Here is an 18,878-nt window from a genome sequence, read left to right on the forward strand (position 1 = left end):
AGCTCCACGACCATGAGTATGTATTGTGATCAGAGACCGTATATTGCTAAAACTCCTTGATGGAATGAGTTTTAATTTGGTTTACAGAAAGCTTTAGGGGATATGGCTCTCTACAAATTAGACCACAGGAGCTATAAAATGAAGGATGTCCTCCCTAATTAGAAACAGTGGAGCAGTCTGGTGTTCTTCCTAGTTGTAGCCTCATGGGTACTCTCTCACAAGTGAACTCTGTGCAATGGATGCTTCTCTAGTAACTGTTATCTGTCTTTTTACTGGAGTTTATCTGCCATCCAGTTTTCTCTCTCCATTTCTGTACATGCCTTTCTGTATAGTTCTGGCAAGTTCTTAACTGAAGCTTTGAATGGCTGCCACAAAACAAAAATTCATGTGTTGCTCTGTGATTAGTTACCACTCCCAGAGCAGCTTATTTATTTTAAATATTAGGAAATGGTTCTCAAACTCGGGTGAACATGGCAGTCAGTTTAGGGGCTCCTTTTGCAGTGTGCAGCTGTGTCAACTGTTTCCTCATTCCTTTTCTGGTGAAGTTAATGAGAGTTAAAGAGAGGCATATAGATGGACTGAAATAAATTAAATTTCATTTTCTAGACACATTTTTTAGCAAGAAAGTGTTCATCAAACTGGCATCCAGGATTTTGGACAAGAAAATAATACAGTTACTTAACTATGACTAGAAAAAAAAGTGGTACCTGGAAATCAGGACGTCTACAGCTTGTCATTTGTGCCCAATGATAATAAAACCACATCTGAGCATAACTGCAGAAGGGCATTAGGCACAAGTGCACAACAGTCACAATCAACTACAAACCTATTTCCAAAGTGCATGTGAAAGGACAGCTGAATGCGGAGCTGAGCTGTGAAGTATTCAGACTGTGCTTAGGCAGCTGTAATTTGACTTTTTTTAATTGTAAGTAAAAGAGGACATCCAGGTTCTTAATTCATTAACATCTTTTCATGTAGACTTACATGGAGTAGGACCAACGACTGGTCCAATGAAAGCTTTAATTTACTTGTGACATATTGTTTCCACTAGGAGTTGTTGTAGATCAATCTGGGAACAATTACCAGGTAAATAAAAGAGCAGAAAAAAAGAGCCAAGTATTACTCTGGAATGTAAGTGAAAAAATGGAAATTTAGAATCAATCAAAATATTTATTTTGCTGCCCAGTGTGGAGTATTACTGACAGGAAAGGGCTGTATTTTTAAGTGTGATTGCTGTTTAGATTTTACCAGAATATATAACTGAACATGTCTCATGACCGTCTTATTTTCATGTAGTATTTCATCCTCCGGCTTTGTAGGGGAACTTTATGCCAAGAGAACTCACTGGAGACTGAGTGACAGATCAGGCTGTTGTCCCACATTCCCTTTCTACTAAATCACAGTTTTCTTTAGATGGAAGGTGGCTATTGTGAAGCTGTCAAACTGAGGAAAGTTAAATGGGCTGAAGTGAAGGCTCCTGCTAACAATAGCAGCTATCTCTGTCAAATGAAAGCTCAGCAGACAGTTACAAGGCAATTCGGCACTGATGGGTGGTCGATTAAAAACAACAAAAGGCAAGATGAATGAAAGGGGAAAATCCCTATTACTTTGTGGTAGGAGCAAGGGAAAAACCAAAAATAAAATAAAAAGTCCACCTCACCCAACCCTGTAGCAATTGGAACAGACTTGTAGTTAGCATGACCTTCATCATCTCAGATATGGCACAATAAAACTGACAAGATTATTTTCTCTTCAAGCAGTGCTGAGGTATTTTCATTGGCAAAAATCTGGAAAAGTAAAATAAATGCAGAGTTCAAGGCAATTGAAGAATTCTTGAATCTGATAACAGCTGGAACATAGTGCCACCAGGAAAAATAGCTTGGTTTTGTACTAAAAAATTATGACTTGATCATTTTTTTTACAGTGTCATTTCTGAGGTTTTGAAGGTTACCCTATAGACAACCAGAAGAGGATTAGAGAGAAATTATCTTTGAGCTCAAGGGAGCACCAATTTAAATTGGATTTGAGATATAACTTTTGCATTACCTTAGGAGATGAAAGGTAGTGTTGTGCCCTGATAGTTACCCAACTGCCTAACCATATGTATCAACTGGATTAGTCTGTAGATTAACAGCTCCTGCACCAAGTGCAAGGTGTATCATGCAATTTCCTCTTTGTGGGACTCATTCCTTTCCAATTGAACTACCATCAAAACTCAGCAAACATGGGGAGGGCTTTGCAGCCTGCATGTCAGACAGAAGGTAAATGTACACACTTGTTCCTCAGAAGATAATTGTCACTAAGACTTGGACTGCCTACAGCAGTCCTCCACTACTGTGGAGTAAAATGAGAAAGTACAAAAGTAATAGTTGGGGAAAAAAGGCGCATTATGTCCTTGTATATATCCTGATAGAAAATAAAGTTTTGAAACCCTAGTGAAATTTGATGGGAGGCAAGCACCCAGACCCACTTAGATCCTATAAAATTCCTTTTCCTTTTCTCACAATTTAAATGCCAGGATAAAAAAGCCAGGAAGAATGAACAGGTTCTTACACAGCACACAGTTGGGACTCAGGTTGATGCCAACAGTGGAGCCAGGGTTCGGAGAGATTCTGATAAAACTTTGGAATAAAAAATTTGGGAGACATATGTGCTTCATGAGCATAATGAACCAGCATCTCATTCCAGTTGTATTAGGAAAAATAATTCTGTACTAACAAATGATGCAGAACTAGATGCACCACAGGCTCGATCCAGTCTGACAATTTTGATATATTATTATTCTCTTATTTGTAAAGTCATGACATCATTACTTTATCAATTACATTAAGTTTAGTCTGCATTATCCCTAAGTTTTTCCCTTTGAAAAAAACATTGAGTATTCATTTATCAATTTTATGTACTAATATTCATGTTTATTTGTCTGATAATAATATCAAGATACTTTAGTCATGGACAAAGAAGCCAATTGCCAGACATGGTATAAATGTACAGAAAGAAAGGCGAAAAATTGGTATTCTGGAATTTTCTCTTTTGGAATGTTTTTATCACTGAGGACCACATTTGAGTTCTAAGGGTTTTTTCGATGGTAACATGAATTTCATCTCATAACTAATTTGGTATGAAAATGATATTAACCTACCTCTCAGAGAATCAACCACAGTGTTCCTCAAAGGCTTTGTGGTAAAGGAAGACCAGGGTGGTCTCAAGATGAATTTGGGAGAGAGATGTTAAAGCAGAGAGCTGCTAAAGGAGGTAGTGTTTCTCATGGTCTTCAAAATGTCAGTCTCTGTCACGTTCTCACCAGGATCAGAATCGTGATTGCAACTTGCAGAGTTTGCTCTCAGTATTTGTTGTCCAGCAGGTCAAAGGAGGTTGTCTTCCCCTCTACTCAGCCCCGGTGAGGTCTCATCTGGAGTACTGTGTCCAGTTCTGGGCTCCTCAGTTCAGGGCAGACATGGAGGGCCTGGACTGAGCCCAGGGAAGGGCTGTAAAGATGATGAGGGACTGCAGCATTTCTCATATGAGGAAAGGCTGAGGGAACTGGGACTGTTCAGCCTGGGGAAGAGAAGACTGAGAGGGACCTCATCAATGCACAAAATATGTTAAGGGTGGGTGTCAAGAGGGTGGGACCAGACTCTCTTCAGTGGTGCCCAGCGACAGAACAAGGGGTAACAGGCACAAACTGAAACACAGAAAGTTCCACCTGAATAGGAGGAAAAACTTTACTGTGAGGGTGACAGCACTGGAACAGACTGCCCAGAGAGGATGTGGAGTCTCCCCCTCTGGATGTGACCCTGTGCAACCTGTTTTGGGTGAACCTACTTTAGCAGGGGGGTTGGAGTAGATGATCTCCAGAGGTCCTTTCCCACCCCAGCCATCCTGTGATTTTGTAATTAGGTATAAACAATGTTGTGGGTATTCCCTACCATTTAAACCAACTACTGAATATTCCTTTCTTGGTTCCTCACAGCTTCATTGTAGAGGGCTCTGCAAGCATGAATTAGCAGATGGCTCAAAAGTAACCTGGAATTCTTAGAGAATATAAAGAATGGAGAGTGTATGTACACAGGGCTGCCGGGAGATGCTGGCTTTTTCAGAATACACTATTTGCAGGGATACTGAAAAAATAATCTGCAGATTTCAGGACAAAGAATGGTTTAACCATGTGGCACAATTTATAGGGTAAACAAACTCTCAGTAAGAGCTAACTATATCAGAAAACTTGTGTAACATGCACAGAAGGCACTGTTAAATTATTTCAGTGCCATAATTCAAAATGCTGAGGAAAACTCTCCTGTATTATAGCCAGAGCAAGATTGGATCTGTAGCCAAGTACATCAACGTAAATGTTCAGCTGTCTGGGGAAATACAAGTCTTACACTGTTACTTAGGGGAAAATGTGCACAGACATGGTGGAGCCCCTTATGAAACAATCCTCATTTTGTTAAACAATAGGATCAAATTTTCAATCAGGTTATCTAGCATATTGCATTCTGCAAGCTTGCCAAGCAAAGAGAACTATCAGCATGAAGACCGATATATTTTTACAGAATTAATGATGTATGAAATCTGGAAGTGGAAACATACATTTTCATTTTATCCTCTAATTTTTCTTTTTACATTATAAGTGAAAGGAAATGCTTGGAAGTATTTGCAGTTATTCATATCTGTTTATCTTAGAGTGATTATCAGAGCAAACAGTGTCAGGCATTGTGTTTGGATCTGAGCCTGAAAAATAGTGCTTACAGGAGCAAGGATTACTTGCATGAGTCAGTGTTTTCAGGACTGTGCTTAGTACTTGATTTGTCTCATGCATATGCAGTGCCTTATAAATCATCCAGATTCAGAAATCATTTAAGTATTTTTTTTCATTTATTCCATCTATTTATATTAGTTTTAGTCTTGCTTGGTTTTATCTCCTCTATTTACATTAGCTTTAGTACTGCGTGGATTAATGTGTTTATACATTTTTAGATTGATCAACAGAATGTTCATTTAAGGATAGAAGTGAACAGTCTTACTGAAGATTCATTTTTCTTTTCAAATTCCCTATCAGATCTGTGGGATGGCTGTGGATTCTTGATGGAGGATTTTGCAGCTACAGGAGAAGTGGGTTTAAAAAACTGATTCACAAATTAGTGCTCTGAAAATGAAGCTCACCTTCCCCAAGATCACCTTATCTTTGCTTCCTACGGGGACTTTTGCTGGTTGATCATCCCTGCACTACCCTGTGTAGCAGTTGTGGTCCAGCAGTATTTTCCATAGAGCTGTAGTGCCTCTGTGGCACTGAAAGCCCTGGTCGGTTCTCTCATGCAAACATGAGCCCCTGGTACTTGCTCATCTCCTCTGTGGCTGACCCCTGCTGACCCATCAGCAGGCCAGTACAAAGGACTTGCATCCCCCCTTGGAATTCTGCTTTGGAAATACACATCCCTGAAAATCTGTGATTCAAGTGCTAAGTTTAAAGCATTTTTTAAAAATCTGACATGTGGCAAATTTCACTTTTCTCCACATGCCCAAACACTGTTTCTGAAGCTCGAGCTTCCATTCTCCACAGCCTAACAAATCACTGAAAAGCTGTGTCATGACTGCATTGCTTTGCCTTTGCAGTATCTGCAACTGGAAGATCTCCCTCTACCAGTCTTTATGAAACATCTTGAGTCTTCTATTTGAACAAGTAAATAATTAATTACTTTACAGTTTTATGAAGTTGCTGTTCATTTGCACTGGAATTAAGAAGCCAGACCCCTTTATCTGGTTACAGGACACTCATCCCCGATAGTTCATTCTTGAAGACTAATTGACCCCAGGGATTAAAACACCTTTAAACCTGAGATCACTGTCAGGGAGTCTTTGTTGCTGTTCCTCCACTCATCTGATTAATCAGGGCCCACTCACACTGAACTATCTCAAGAGGACATTGGTTACACCTTTTTTAGAGGCCAGTGTTGTGAAAAAAACTGGCAGGCTTTACCTTCAGCTTGCTTCTTGCCAAATACTCTTTATCCTTTCTGTGAAGGGTTGAGCAGATCCCAGCAGTGCTTGTGCTTTTGAAGGTCTCTCTTGAGTTCATTTTAGGAGTTTGTAAATTTTCTCACATTAGCAAATACTGTAATAAGAGTAAATTTCTTCTAATGGTCAGTTAAAAAATGATGTTTCTACTGAAGAAAAATCTGATTTGTATCAGGAAGAAGAGACCATGTCTCTGTTCCTTTCCTATCACTTCTGTCCTTCCTCCAAACCGCGGCTGGCACAAGTGCATATACTACAAAATACCGTGAGATACTTGGGTTTAGTTTGCCTTTGGCATTTTTTACCTCCTTTTCTTCCACCTCTGCCTTCTCTTTTCCACTTTCCTATTAGTACTTCTTATGGAATTTTAATAGAATCATTTCTTTCTCTGTCTTCCTCTGTTCTTTTTGTCCCTGTCTCCTTAACCAAGACGTGACCCCAATGGCATCCAGGTTTAAGCTGGAAAACTCTGATAAGCCTAATACTAGGCAGAAACAGTTTTTACTAGATAAAATAGTTTTCCCTTCTATATGTCCTTAAGCTATGAAAACTGAGTGAAAAGCTCCCACGCCGTATTAGAGTGCTGTGAACCCACAGGAGCTGACGTGTCTCCTCTGCAGACACAGTAACGGAGCAGTACCTGTGTTTGGTTTCAGGGCATAAACATTTATTGGCCATGAACACTGTTCAAATGCTTTGTTAAGGAATTGAGACTATGGAGTTCTCACGTTAATTGTAGTTGAGAGGTTACTGGGCCTTGTTATGGCTAAAAGAGTTTTAAGTAGGGAAATGATTTGTGAACTGGGGATAAATTGGCCTCTGTTGAACCTTGTATTTACTTGGCACCCTGTTCTCAGCATCCGAACTCCAGGCAGCTGCTCTGATTTGCTCACTCAGAGCTTTCTCTGAGGCTCCTTCGGCTTTTCAGATCCACCCTTTTTTGTGAAGGGTGGATAAAGTAGATTCATCTTGTGGAGGAAGACTGGAAAATTACTGCCGTTCTCCAGAGGTCCTGCCAGAGGACTGTGCCAGGGCAGTGAGGAGCAGGAGGCAGAGGTCCTCCCGGGTGTGGAAGAGCTGTGGGTGCCATTTCAGTCAACAGACTGGAACAGACTGGTGTCACTGGTGAGCTGCAATGCCTCCTTATCTCAGAGCAGGCGCTGGATGTTTCTCTTCCTCATCACCCCAGTGCCCAGCTACATGCAGTCCTAGTACCCCTGCCAGAGAGGAACAGAGTTCATCTCAGTCTGTGCTGTCTCTGTGAAGTGCCTTGAGGACACACTGTCATTCTTATCACTAACACTGAAGTGCAGTCTCTCCCCGTGGCACTGAACTTTGCAGACAGCAGTTCAAAATTAGAAACAAATAGTTCAAATGGCAGAAGGAGACACAAAAATACATCAGTATAAAGGTTTACATGAACAAAAAAAACTGCTTCCACTCCAGACCAGGTTATTGAAGCTTCGGATTTACCAGATGCAACTCATTTCCAATCTGCAGAAACAAAAGGGCTCTGCTCTTCAGATATGAGATTAGTCTATGTAAGGGGAAAAGAGTGCACAGAGAAGATTTGCAAATGTCATGTTGGTACTGACAGCTCATCAAACAGCTCCTTGAAGGACTCACTTTGTTACCAGATTTAAAAAGGAATAAAATAAAAGAATGTTATCAATGAATAAAATTAATGTCCTTCCATATGCACTGTAGAACATTGGATAGATGAGCCAGTCCTGTGTTATTTTTCCCCTGTTGAACAACTTTCTTTAATATATTTTCTGGTATGATTTTTTAAAGTCACCTTTGCAAGTTGCTGTAGAATTATCAATCATTTTTTAACTGTGTGCTAAGTTCCCATAGCCTTTATGTGTAAATATGCCAACTGAAGGCTTGTTTACCAGAGAAAATACTGGTACTCTGGCTAGGAGACAGTTTTAATCAAATATGGTTGGAGTAAGCAGGTGTTTTTCATGTGGAATGTATTGGAAATGAGTATGTATCACAGAAATGGCTCTTGGACTATATAGTGCTCTTGATAAATAGCAGAACCCAAAATTATATCAGCCACTGCAGTTCATCAAAGGGAAAATAGTAAAAGCTTTGTGCACTATGGCAGAATTTGGCGCACTAAAAAAGGTGGGCTCCTCATTTTTATTTTTCAAAAACTCAAAGAATACAAATATTACACTGGCATTTATAGAAACTATAAGTCCCTCCCTGTATTTTTCCCAAACCTATACTTTTCTTTGTTCTTGTCTCTCTTTTCTCCCTATTTCCCCCCCCTTTTTGCTTCAATGATACAGCATACTCAGGCCTTGCCAGTCATGTGTTGTGCTGAAGAGTCATTGGACAGTGAGGGAGACACAATGTAATAGAGATTGCACTTTTCTAAGGCAGAAGGCAAACCTGATGGTATTAGTGTTATTAAGACAAAAATATCAACTCACCAGCTTGAAATGTAAGGATTCTGCTTTTTGTGGTTTTTTTTAAAACTTCCTATCACATTGTTAAAATATTTTGACCCAGTTCTACTCCCATTCTGTTGGAAGTGTTGTTTGGGAGCAGGACTGGAGCTCAAAAGAGATATGAAGTTATTGGATGTGCTAGAGTATTATTCTTGCTAAACATACAGATTTCCATCTATGCTTATAATATACAGATAAAAGTTGGCAATAGGTTTCTCCCTCTTCCCAAAGTTCTTGTCTTAGCTTTAATGAAACACAAAATGCCTGTCAACAGACAAGTAGTTATAATGCACTTAGTAGCAACTTAATATCTTAGTTGCCTTGAAGAGCTTTTTATACATAGACATTAATGGATGGCTGGATAAAGAAATTCTTCTACTGAAAGAATTAATTTTGCTTAATCCTTTTGAAATTAAGAGATGATGCGGAGAGATGAGTAATGAAGTGCACTCTCTAATTGTGAGGTACCTAATAGATAACCACAGGGGTTACTTCTCTCTCACCAGCTGTAATTACACTAATTACTGATATGGTGCCAGGAACACTAAGGCAGTTTGTGACAACACAAAATGGAGTGTGTCTTAGCAAGACATCTTCCTCCATCAGCTGGACCAGAGGGAGGCTGACCGTGTTAGGAGGGTAATGTTTGCCTTCTCCCATGCGAGGGAGGAGAACAGGTACCTCTGTTGCTCACAGACTGTTTTGCAGTGAAGACAGAAAACCTGACTTCAGTTCTTTCTAAGGGGAGGCCATTTCAGTCCATAGAATCATAGAACCAACCGGGTCGGAAAAGACCTCTGAGATCAAGTCCAACTCTTAATCCAACACCACCATGGTTACCAGACCGTGGCACTAAGTGCCACATCCAGTCTCATCTTAAAAACTAAGGAGTTGATCTATACCTTAAGCAAAGTAACTCCATTCAGGCCACTGAAACTGCTTAAATGAGCAGAAGTTACTTCTGTGAGTAAGCATTTGGAAGATGAACCTCATCATTGACAAAAAATGTAATGAAAGAAAATGGTGGCTGAGGAGAAGGAAAATTAATAAATTATATTTAAGTCTGTATAAAATTGCTGGACAAAAGGCCCTGACTATTAAGGTAAATGGTGCTTGTAAATTCCATTTAATCTTCTGAGATTTTCTTTTACCATAACTCTAACAATTTCTGAGAGGAAATAATCTGAAGATGACTTGCACATTTCAGCAAGAGAAGGAATATCAGGTTTCAAGATTTATCGATGGGATGTTTTAAAACAAAAGATCTTCTTTTTTCCTTTGGAATTACTCTACCATTTATTTTCATTTCCCCAGTTTTTTTGCTCACTGTATTATGAACTTCTCTGGGGAAATCTATTGTTAGATGTTTTCACACACACAGGCCCCCTCTTCCCCTTGATAAATGATAAAATTGTGCTTCAGTGTGTGCAACACATTCTTGAAATACATCTGAGTTCCATTATACAGTTTGTCATTTGCATGATACCTTTTGAATTACCACTCTGAGAAGCCTTATATACCTCAGAGAAATGCACTAGGAAAATGAAAAACAAGTTCTCTATGAAGTCCACAGGGTGAACCGGCAGAGACTGTGTTGAACTGATGGCCTTATTTCCATGAAAGTTCAGAGGTAGAAAAGGTTGCATCTCAGTGCTAGTCACTGTTTGTATGGATGGTGTTCCCTCCACATCAGTATTGCTGCAAAAAAAGAGTAACAAGGGCTTCTTAGCTCAGGGTGGCAATATACTACTTTTTTCACCTCAAAGGCATTTATTTGATTCCTTCCTGTTCTGGATTTAAGTCTTATTAAGTTTCACGAGTGAAATTTGCTCTAACAGTTTAAGCTCTGTCTTTAATATCGAACAGAATAACTAGTTGTAGCACATGCTGCTCCAATCTAAAGCACACAAACCTCAATTTAAAATTGTCCTTATCTATCAGTGGAAGGTTGAAGCAGGAGGGAATTCATTCCTTGAAGAGCACCCACATCCTCTATAAGCTTCCCATACCAGGCACTGCTTCTCCTTTGCAGCACTTTGTTGTGTCTTTTATGTCACTAGTCACAGTTTCAGCCTTTTCTTTTCAGGCAAATTTAAGCAAAACATCCTGCCCCACTAATGGAACAGAAGCATGGTTTCCCCACTGAGGTTGCAAGGACAATGTCAAAGATTTACAAAAACAAATGAGCTAAATATTTAAATAATAAATATATTTTGAAAAGCACAGGAATATTGTATTCCCATTTTACCAGAGGCAAACCTGGCAAGAAAAGAATGGTATGTCTGTATGTCTGGTTAACGCCATTACCTGTTCTCCTTCCTTCCTATTCACACTGCCTTTTAAGCACCTTCTCCTTGAGGAAGCCGTGTCACCAAACATGTTATTATAAACACAGTGGACTCCCAGCCCAGCTCTCCACAAACAGAGCAGGAAGAAATGCATAGCATTCCCAGAAGTCTGCTCTCAGTCCAGACCTTATTCATTTGTAAAAAGCATTTGAATAAGTTAAACGTTAAACCAAAAGGAGGATGTTGAGCTGTTAAAATGTTCCTTTAAGAAGTTCAGAATCTTCTATAAAAGTAACTGTAATTGAGTGGTATTGCAGTGGTGCTTTTTCAGGGAGGGGATTATCTCGTGTCTCCTAATCAAATCCTCACTTGCCTGTTGACAGGATCCCAAACCATCAGGTCTGGTGTTCACAAAACACCTGCTGAACTTCACAGTTGGGATGGGCTACAAGTCCTGTTTCAGTGTTTGTGCAGCTGAACTTGGTGAGACCCCAGGGAATTTCAGCCCAAACCCCAGAGCTGAGCTGAAGTTCTGCTGCCTTTGCCACTGCCAGCACTGATCAGTGAGAAAACCTGTTCCAGTCACCTCAAAAGTCTCATCAAGTCCGAGGTCATCTCGCTCTGCAGCTTTGCCCACTTGCTCACTATTCATGAAAAAATGTATCTAAAATTATATTTTATCTGAGTAACTCATGCTGTAACAACTACTGGGAGTGGTGAGGGACTCTGTGACTCATTCAAGCTGAACATGGACAGGAAAACCATATAAAAAACAGAGTCTGTCCCACAGAGAAACAGAAGCTATGGTGGGACTTGTGTAATCGTTTGACATGGTCTGTTAAGAGAACAGATACAAATTATGAACAGATACTGATGATGTTTAAACTGGTTTATTATCATGACATATTTTTTTAATTATATTTTTGGAAAATGTGCAAAGAGTCTAAGAGGGAAGATAAAGCTTATTATGCCAAAAAGTTATAAAAATAGCTCATTCTGATTTTTGCCCATCTCATAATCTTCTGAGGCCTGCTTCAAATTGAAGGCTCCTAAAAACAATATTTTGTTCTTACTATTTCTAGCGAGACTTTTACAGAAATCATCCTAAAAAGCCTTCATTCAGCCATTTGTCTAGCTAAATTTGTAATGTAGAAACAATCTGCTTTGGGAGCCAATTCATCCCTGGAGGAAGTGGGTATTGTAGTCAGTCAATGAGATTGCCCCTACTTACACCACAGATAAATGTGTTGCTTTGTCACAACGTTTCTGCTTTGCAATAATTTCACATTCCAAATTATAAACCTCTGAAAATTGTAGATTATGAATGTACTGACACAACTTCAACTGTTATAGTAAATGGCATTGCTCTAATAATGAAATAAAAAATCCTACTTAATCCCATTCTTTCCCTAAAGTGGTGTTTTGCATTAGCTATGGATGAAAAGACAAACAAGTACATGTATATTCAATAATAATGTCAGCTGGGTCAGAGAAGAATAGAAAATAAAATTAATTCATAACAGCTCCAGAGATAGCTTTCTGATACAGGCAGTTTTCTCTTTGATTTGCCCTCATTGAGAGTATTCATTGTAATTTTAACATAGCCACCAAATTAGCCTTTATTAATAGCTGTCCTGATCTTAATAACAAATATACTATGTAATCTCCAGCCTGGGTGTTTCTGAGGTGAACAATTATTTAGAGCAGAATAGATCATATGGTATTTACAGGGATCTCTCACTCAAGAGGGCCTAATTTCATGTTCAGACCATCCAGACAGTGTCTCGGAGAGCTGTAGATACAGAGCTCTTCTGTCTCAGGGCTTTGAGGCTGAAATGGGTTACCTGTCTAGATATCCTAGTGAAATAGTCATGTTGGATTAAGGTTGCTGGCAATCTTAAAAACCCCTTATTGGGCTTTGAGTGCAATCAGATGCTACTTGCTTATAAATGAGAGTTAATAGAAACATTAAACACTACAAGCTACTGTGACCCATGTCTTCAGAATATTAAGCACACTTTAAAATTGTGGAAGACCATCTAGGCCTCTGTGTTCTGTAAAATATTGCCTCTTCTAACCATTATTCTCTGGGAGCAAGCTATTTGATATCTTCAGCATTCAACTTTCATTTGCACATACTGTGTATTTTTAATTTATTCTCTCAGTTCTCTGGCTACCATATATTTACTGTTGATAAAATACTCAGTTTCTCTTTAATTATTCCATCTGCCAGGAGAGTGTGATGCATTTTAGAATCTGGGTGGTTTAGTTGTTTAACCTTTGAGTTTTGGAACTGAATGGAATGACATATTCTTCATTTAGCAGAACAGGCTAAGAAGAATTATATACTCCAAGTGATAAGCTTGGAACTGCTAAAGAAATACCAAAATCCAATTTTTTTCCTCTCTCTAGTCATCTAAACATCCATTAGTCTCTTGAAGGGAACTCATAAATCCTGAAAATTTAGTTTATCTGAAACCAACTCTAACAGTTGTCCTTCCTACTAATCATGTTTTATATCAATTTTATATTTTTCAATATTCAATAAACATGTCTTGTGCTTACTGTACTTGTTAGAAAGTGTCTGCAGTAGAGGCTGTATGAGGGCAGTTATTAATCAGCCATTTCGGATGGCTGTAGGGTTAGTTTAGTAAGTGTATCTATTTATCTTTTTTATGTTTTCTTCTTTGTTCTTTCCATTTATCCAATATGGAATTTCTTTCGTCCTTTTTGGTTTATTTCTACCAGGGTATGTCAAAAAGGAATTTAACATGTAACAAATGAAAAAAAAAAACAAAAACACAACAACAACAACAACAAAAACCCAACCACCCAATAGCTGAAAATAAAAAACCACACACCACCCTTTGGGTTTCATCCATGAAGAGATCCTCTTAGATCTGCATTAATATATAACAATAGAGTGCATTATCTAGCAATGCTGCTTTAAAGCAGTGGATAATTTACACATTAAAGTGAGATGTAGGTTTAAAAGTAGGAGTGTAGAATTGAATTAGAGTTAAGAGTCAGAATGATATAGTCCTGTATGAAAATGATGTCGTTTTCCTGGGGGTATTGTCCTTCTGGTGTAATGAGACTTGCAGATAACAATCAGGGACTGTGGATAGATCGAGGTACAGTGATACATTGAGAATGGCACAGCAAGTATTGGCTCTGGGGAAACAAATGGACGTGTCTGCTAGATAAACAGCATTAAAAGTTTCTGCTCATCAGCAAAGTCCAGGCCTCTAAAGATTAATAATTCCTGAAAAACAGTGTATTGGGTTTACATGGCAAGGTTTTGGTAGCAGGGGGGCTTCAGGGGTGGCTTCCGTGAGAAGCTGCCAGAAGCTTCCCCCGTGTCTGACAGAGCCAATGCCAGATCCAAAACACCCACAACTGGCAAAAGCCAAGCCCATGGTAGCACATCTGAGATAACAGATTTGAAAAAAGGGAAAAAAACACTGTGCAACAGCAGCTGGAAGAGACGAGTGTCAATATGTGAAAGAAAAAGCTCTGCAAGCACCCAGGTCAGTGCAGAAGGAGGGGCAGGAGGTGCTCCAGGAGCCAGAGCAGAGATTCCCCTGCAGCCCGTGGGGCAGCCTGTGGTGGGGCAGCTGTGCCCCTGCAGCACATGGGGGTCCACAGGGGAGCAGATCCACCTGCAAAGTGGGATGAGCTGACCATAACTCCCATTCCTCATCCCCCTGCACCAAGGGGGAGGAGAAGGCAGAGAAAATTGGCAGTGAAGTTGAGCCCAGGAAGAAGGTGTTTCATGATTTGGTTTTATTTCTGCTTGTCCTACACTGATTTCATTGCCAGTCTTTCTAATTGATTTCCCCAAATCGAGTCTGGTTTGCCTGTGATGGTAATTGCTGAGTGATCTCTCCCTGTCTGTATCTTGACCCACAAGCCTTTTGTTATGTTTTCTCTCCCCTGTCCGGACAAGGAGGTGAGAGATAGAGCAGCTTTGGTGGGCACCTGGCGTCCAGCCAAGGTCAACCCACCACAAATCCTGGCTTTTAGAAGATTTTTTTATCAGTGCTACGGTCGTACTTTTATGGGTTCACGTATTACAGGGAGGCAGTGGCCATTTATCAGGATGTTAATGACTGGTAGTTATGTGTCCAGATACTTTGTAACCACTGGGCTGCCCGACAACAGAGGTCACTGGAAGACAGATTACTTACAAACTGGTTTAGAGATCTCCTTCACTTTCTTTTTTTAAGATCACCATCAGGGCTTCAACTACTCTGATATTTCCACATCGGGATTATTGCCTCCTCTTTAAAATTCCTTGTGTCAGGAGGCTTCCGTGATTTACTCGTAGTCCTCAAACAAAAAAACTTCCTAACAGAGCCTCCATTGATTGCTACAGTTATTTAAAGGCTAACAATAAAAAATCATAGACTTCAGTCTCCATCAAGGCAGAAAGGAAACAATAATTGCAATTTGCAAGCCTCCTGCCGTGGGTTAAAGTAGCTCAGGATGGCAGAAAGGGAGCTCCACAATTTTAGTGGCTGTCACAGCTGGGTGAGATGTGCTGATTCATTCACACGTCATTCTGTGATAAGACAATTTGTCAAGGTGAAAAGATGGGTGTGAGGTAGAAGTGTGCCCAAGGAATATCAGCTCTGAGGAGGACCACTAGATAAAAGCATGAATATGTGGGAAGCTGTACAGGAGTGTATTTGGTGACTGCTAGTCATGTCTCTTCAGGTTGACAGGCCTCAAAAGAAAAGACCTTTTCTGTCTCTGTAACAGCAAATAATATGGTTTCTTACCCTGTGTATTTTTCTATACCAAAGTGTTGGATTAAAAAAAAAAAAAAGACAAGTGTAATGGGTGGTAATGTGGTAATGTACATTATTCGACTCTTTCTTCTGCCAAAGAAAGAGCTATAGGGGCAGCCACATTTTTTAGGAATATCCTTCCCCTTTAACCAAGGGCAGGGAGCAGTCCTGTGAGATTTCTCTGTATTATAAAATAACTAAGTAAAAATGGGGATATGAACTGTCAGATTCCTAGCTTAGAAAATGTTTGTCTTTGGATACTAACAACTGTGAGGTCCCATCAAACCTCAACCAAGCACCTCCTCCTCCTGCTGTTCTCCATTCTGCATTCCCAGTTTGGTAAGGTGGGGATTGGTACCACTCTCAAAGAAAACTGGTGGTGCCCTAAATCGAGAATGAAACATGGATGACTTTTTCTCAGTTTTTAGCAGCCCCAGAGCTGATTTTCCCTCTGGATTTAGAAATACACATAGGTATATATGGACTAATCACCGTGAGACAATGTGCAAATAGAAGAGGACATGAAAGAGGAGCTGACTGCCAAACTTCATGATGGACTAGTCTGAAAGTCATTTGCTCTTCCCTAACACCACACATAAGGACTAATACATACATACATGGAGTATTCATCAGTTTACTTACCACAGGTCTGATTTTACTTGTGTTGAATTGAAAGAGAACTTTTCCTCTGACTTTGCTGAGGTGTAGATTTAGCCCATCGTATGTCAAGTTAATTCATTAAATGTAATTCTGTGTTGTCTCTCCTTTTTTCAGAATGCTTGAGGATGATCTGAAACTCAGCAGTGATGAAGATGACAATGAACAGGTAAATACACCTGATATAAAAGCACAGACCTTATAATCTGACAGTTATTTCATTGGTTGGATCTGATTGTGTGTTGGTTTGCTATATTTGCATCAAAAGCATTTTGGGGTGCTGCAGAATCCATTATCTAAAATCTTGTTTGCTTCCTTCCCGTGGGAGGAAGCTTATTCTCACATAGGAATGCATTTGGGCAGTTTTGTTTGTAAAGTTTGTGAAAATGAAACCAAAACATGTCTTACTAACCTTGGAATTAGAGACCACACGTGGCATCACCCATGTCAGCCAATGTGTTCTGAATTTCTGTCCTCCATGGTACCAAGTTAACCAGGGAACAGCCTCCACTTGCTTTGCACTCAATTTCTGAATTGACAAGCTTTCTGGAAGTGGGTGTAAAATGATTCCATCAGACCACAAAGACAACTACAGAATTGGCTTGCACTTTGCAATTCGTTTATACAATTGCACACAAGAAGATTGGGTCCATAAGTTTTTGTTCCAGTCAGTGAGTAAAGGGTTGGGAGTCCACAACCAGTAGTCCAGTGATTCCCATTTGTGAGAGCAAAAAATCCTCAGCATGTAGCTGTAAATCAATACTGAAAGTCTTTCAACCTACTTGGGATGTTAATGAAGAATCATTTTCAGAAAACTGGCTCATGTCATTCTCTATGCTTCCCACTTTATAAATATTTATGGATAATACTGGGAAAGAATGCTGTTTAAATTCATATTCTCAAAATTCTTATCAGAAGAAAAATGAAACTTTGGGTTAAATTCATCCTTCATTTGACTTTATATATGCAATAGCCTCAAATGTTTAAATTTCTGCAATAGAGAGGAAAGTAATGCTATAATTCAGCATAGGATCATCTGTTCAGTCTGGGAAATGTTAACAGTAAGTGAGTCTTTCTTTCTTATTTATTTTTAAACCACCTAAATGTTCTCCTTCACCCTACCTAATCCATCCTTTAGGGTCATGCCAGGAAAGATTTACCTTCTGGTGAAAACTGACCCCTTATTCATCCAAGTCAGTATTTTTTAGCACCGAGTTAGACTTGCACTCTCATCTGAAACCAAAGGGTCAAAATCCTGTACTTGTGCAACGTGCTGTTGTGCAAACCTGCTGCCTTATGGCACCTTCAGGTTTCCTGATCTACTGGAAATTTGCCCAAATAGTCCTGCAAAATGACACTGTGATACTGAGATGCCTAAAATACAGAAATAGAAATATATTATCAGGTAGCAGTTACTGTTGCTTTCCTCAGCTGCTCCTCATCAGACTTGTGCTCCAGGCCCTTTCCAGCTCCATTGCCATTCTGGCAGGGAGAGAAAAGATTAAAACTCTCAGCTCAAAACCATTCTAACAGTTTATACAGCGTTTCTATAAGGAAATGGAATCATTGTCTTTACAGTCTTTATGATTTCTTTCTGCTATAAGCTGGCAGCCAATGTGAAACATGAGCTAGCATTTACTCATTTTTGTTAATAAAAACAGTAGGTAAAAATCAAGTTTGTTCCCTTGATTTCTACTCTTGTTTCAAGGAAATTGAAATTCTTTGAGAGCAGTGGTCAGTAGGGAACTCTAGGATTTGTCCTTTGAGAATTGCTAGGGACCCTTCATATTTTACATGGCAGGGCAGTAGTGACACTGATCCATAGATGCACTTTGATCTCAACTTTTAGTGAAGGTCTACAGTATGTGGAGAGAGTTTGATCTATCAGCCTGTCTTCTGAGACTACCAGTAGTCCATTTGTCATGGTGGAAGATTGTTAGGAGCTTGGCTGCAAGAAACAAAGCTCTTCTGTCTTCCTCCCTCACTCATATGAACAAGCACCCTTATTTATGAACTGTACTGCAGTTCTTTAGGGGTCCGTGGGCCTCACACTCTTTCAGGTGTTAAACATCTTCCTTTTCTCCCCACTTCTGAGGAGAAACACAACACACATGATAGCTCCAGTCAGTGATGTAACTAAGAATTTTGGCATTCACCTTTCAAACCTAATTTAGAGTAACTGGAAATTGCTCCTAAAAGTTATAAACGTGATTTGGAGAACCCTCCTTAGTATAAGTGTTAGGTCTCTTTTGGTTGAGGCACACATGATGATGGCCTAGCAACGTATCACCGAGAAAAAGATTCCTGAAAGAAGGCTGTACACTTTAATTTCATCCCAGAGGGCTTAAGAGGCTTCAGCAAGTAAGAGCTGACTGGAAAACCAACCTACTAGTGCCAAACTGCTGCAAATTGCATAGGAGCCTTGTGGTTTTATTTTCCTGTTAGCCTTCTGGCAGCTGTGGGCCTGATGCAGAAGTTGTCAAGTGAATTTCTTTGGGCTGTGACATGCAGGAGGTCCAGTGAGATGTTCATTGCAGGTCCCTTCAGCCTTCAGGTCTGTAAAGCTTTGGACCATATCGATCGTTGCAGATAGAGCGTGAGGCAAGTTACAGTCACTCACCTCAGCTGCAAACTCCTGTTACCACTTTTTGGGCATTGCAAGG

General features: G+C 39.7%; 1 protein-coding gene across 4 annotated transcripts in view; it reads left to right on the plus strand.

Moving 5' to 3' along the window:
* Nucleotides 1-18,878, plus strand: part of AFF2 (ALF transcription elongation factor 2) — a 336,223-nt gene that overhangs the window by 224,370 nt on the left and 92,975 nt on the right. For all 4 annotated transcript variants that reach the window (XM_051789008.1, XM_051789018.1, XM_051789027.1 and 1 more), the window contains exon 8: nt 16,333-16,384. In XM_051789008.1, the coding sequence (XP_051644968.1) occupies nt 16,333-16,384 (52 nt within the window). The remainder of the gene's footprint in view (nt 1-16,332; nt 16,385-18,878) is intronic.

This window comes from Manacus candei, unplaced genomic scaffold (genome assembly GCF_025592945.1).
Source record: "Manacus candei isolate 608988 ecotype Guabito, Panama unplaced genomic scaffold, ASM2559294v1 h1tg000003l, whole genome shotgun sequence".
Lineage (NCBI taxonomy): Eukaryota > Metazoa > Chordata > Aves > Passeriformes > Pipridae > Manacus > Manacus candei.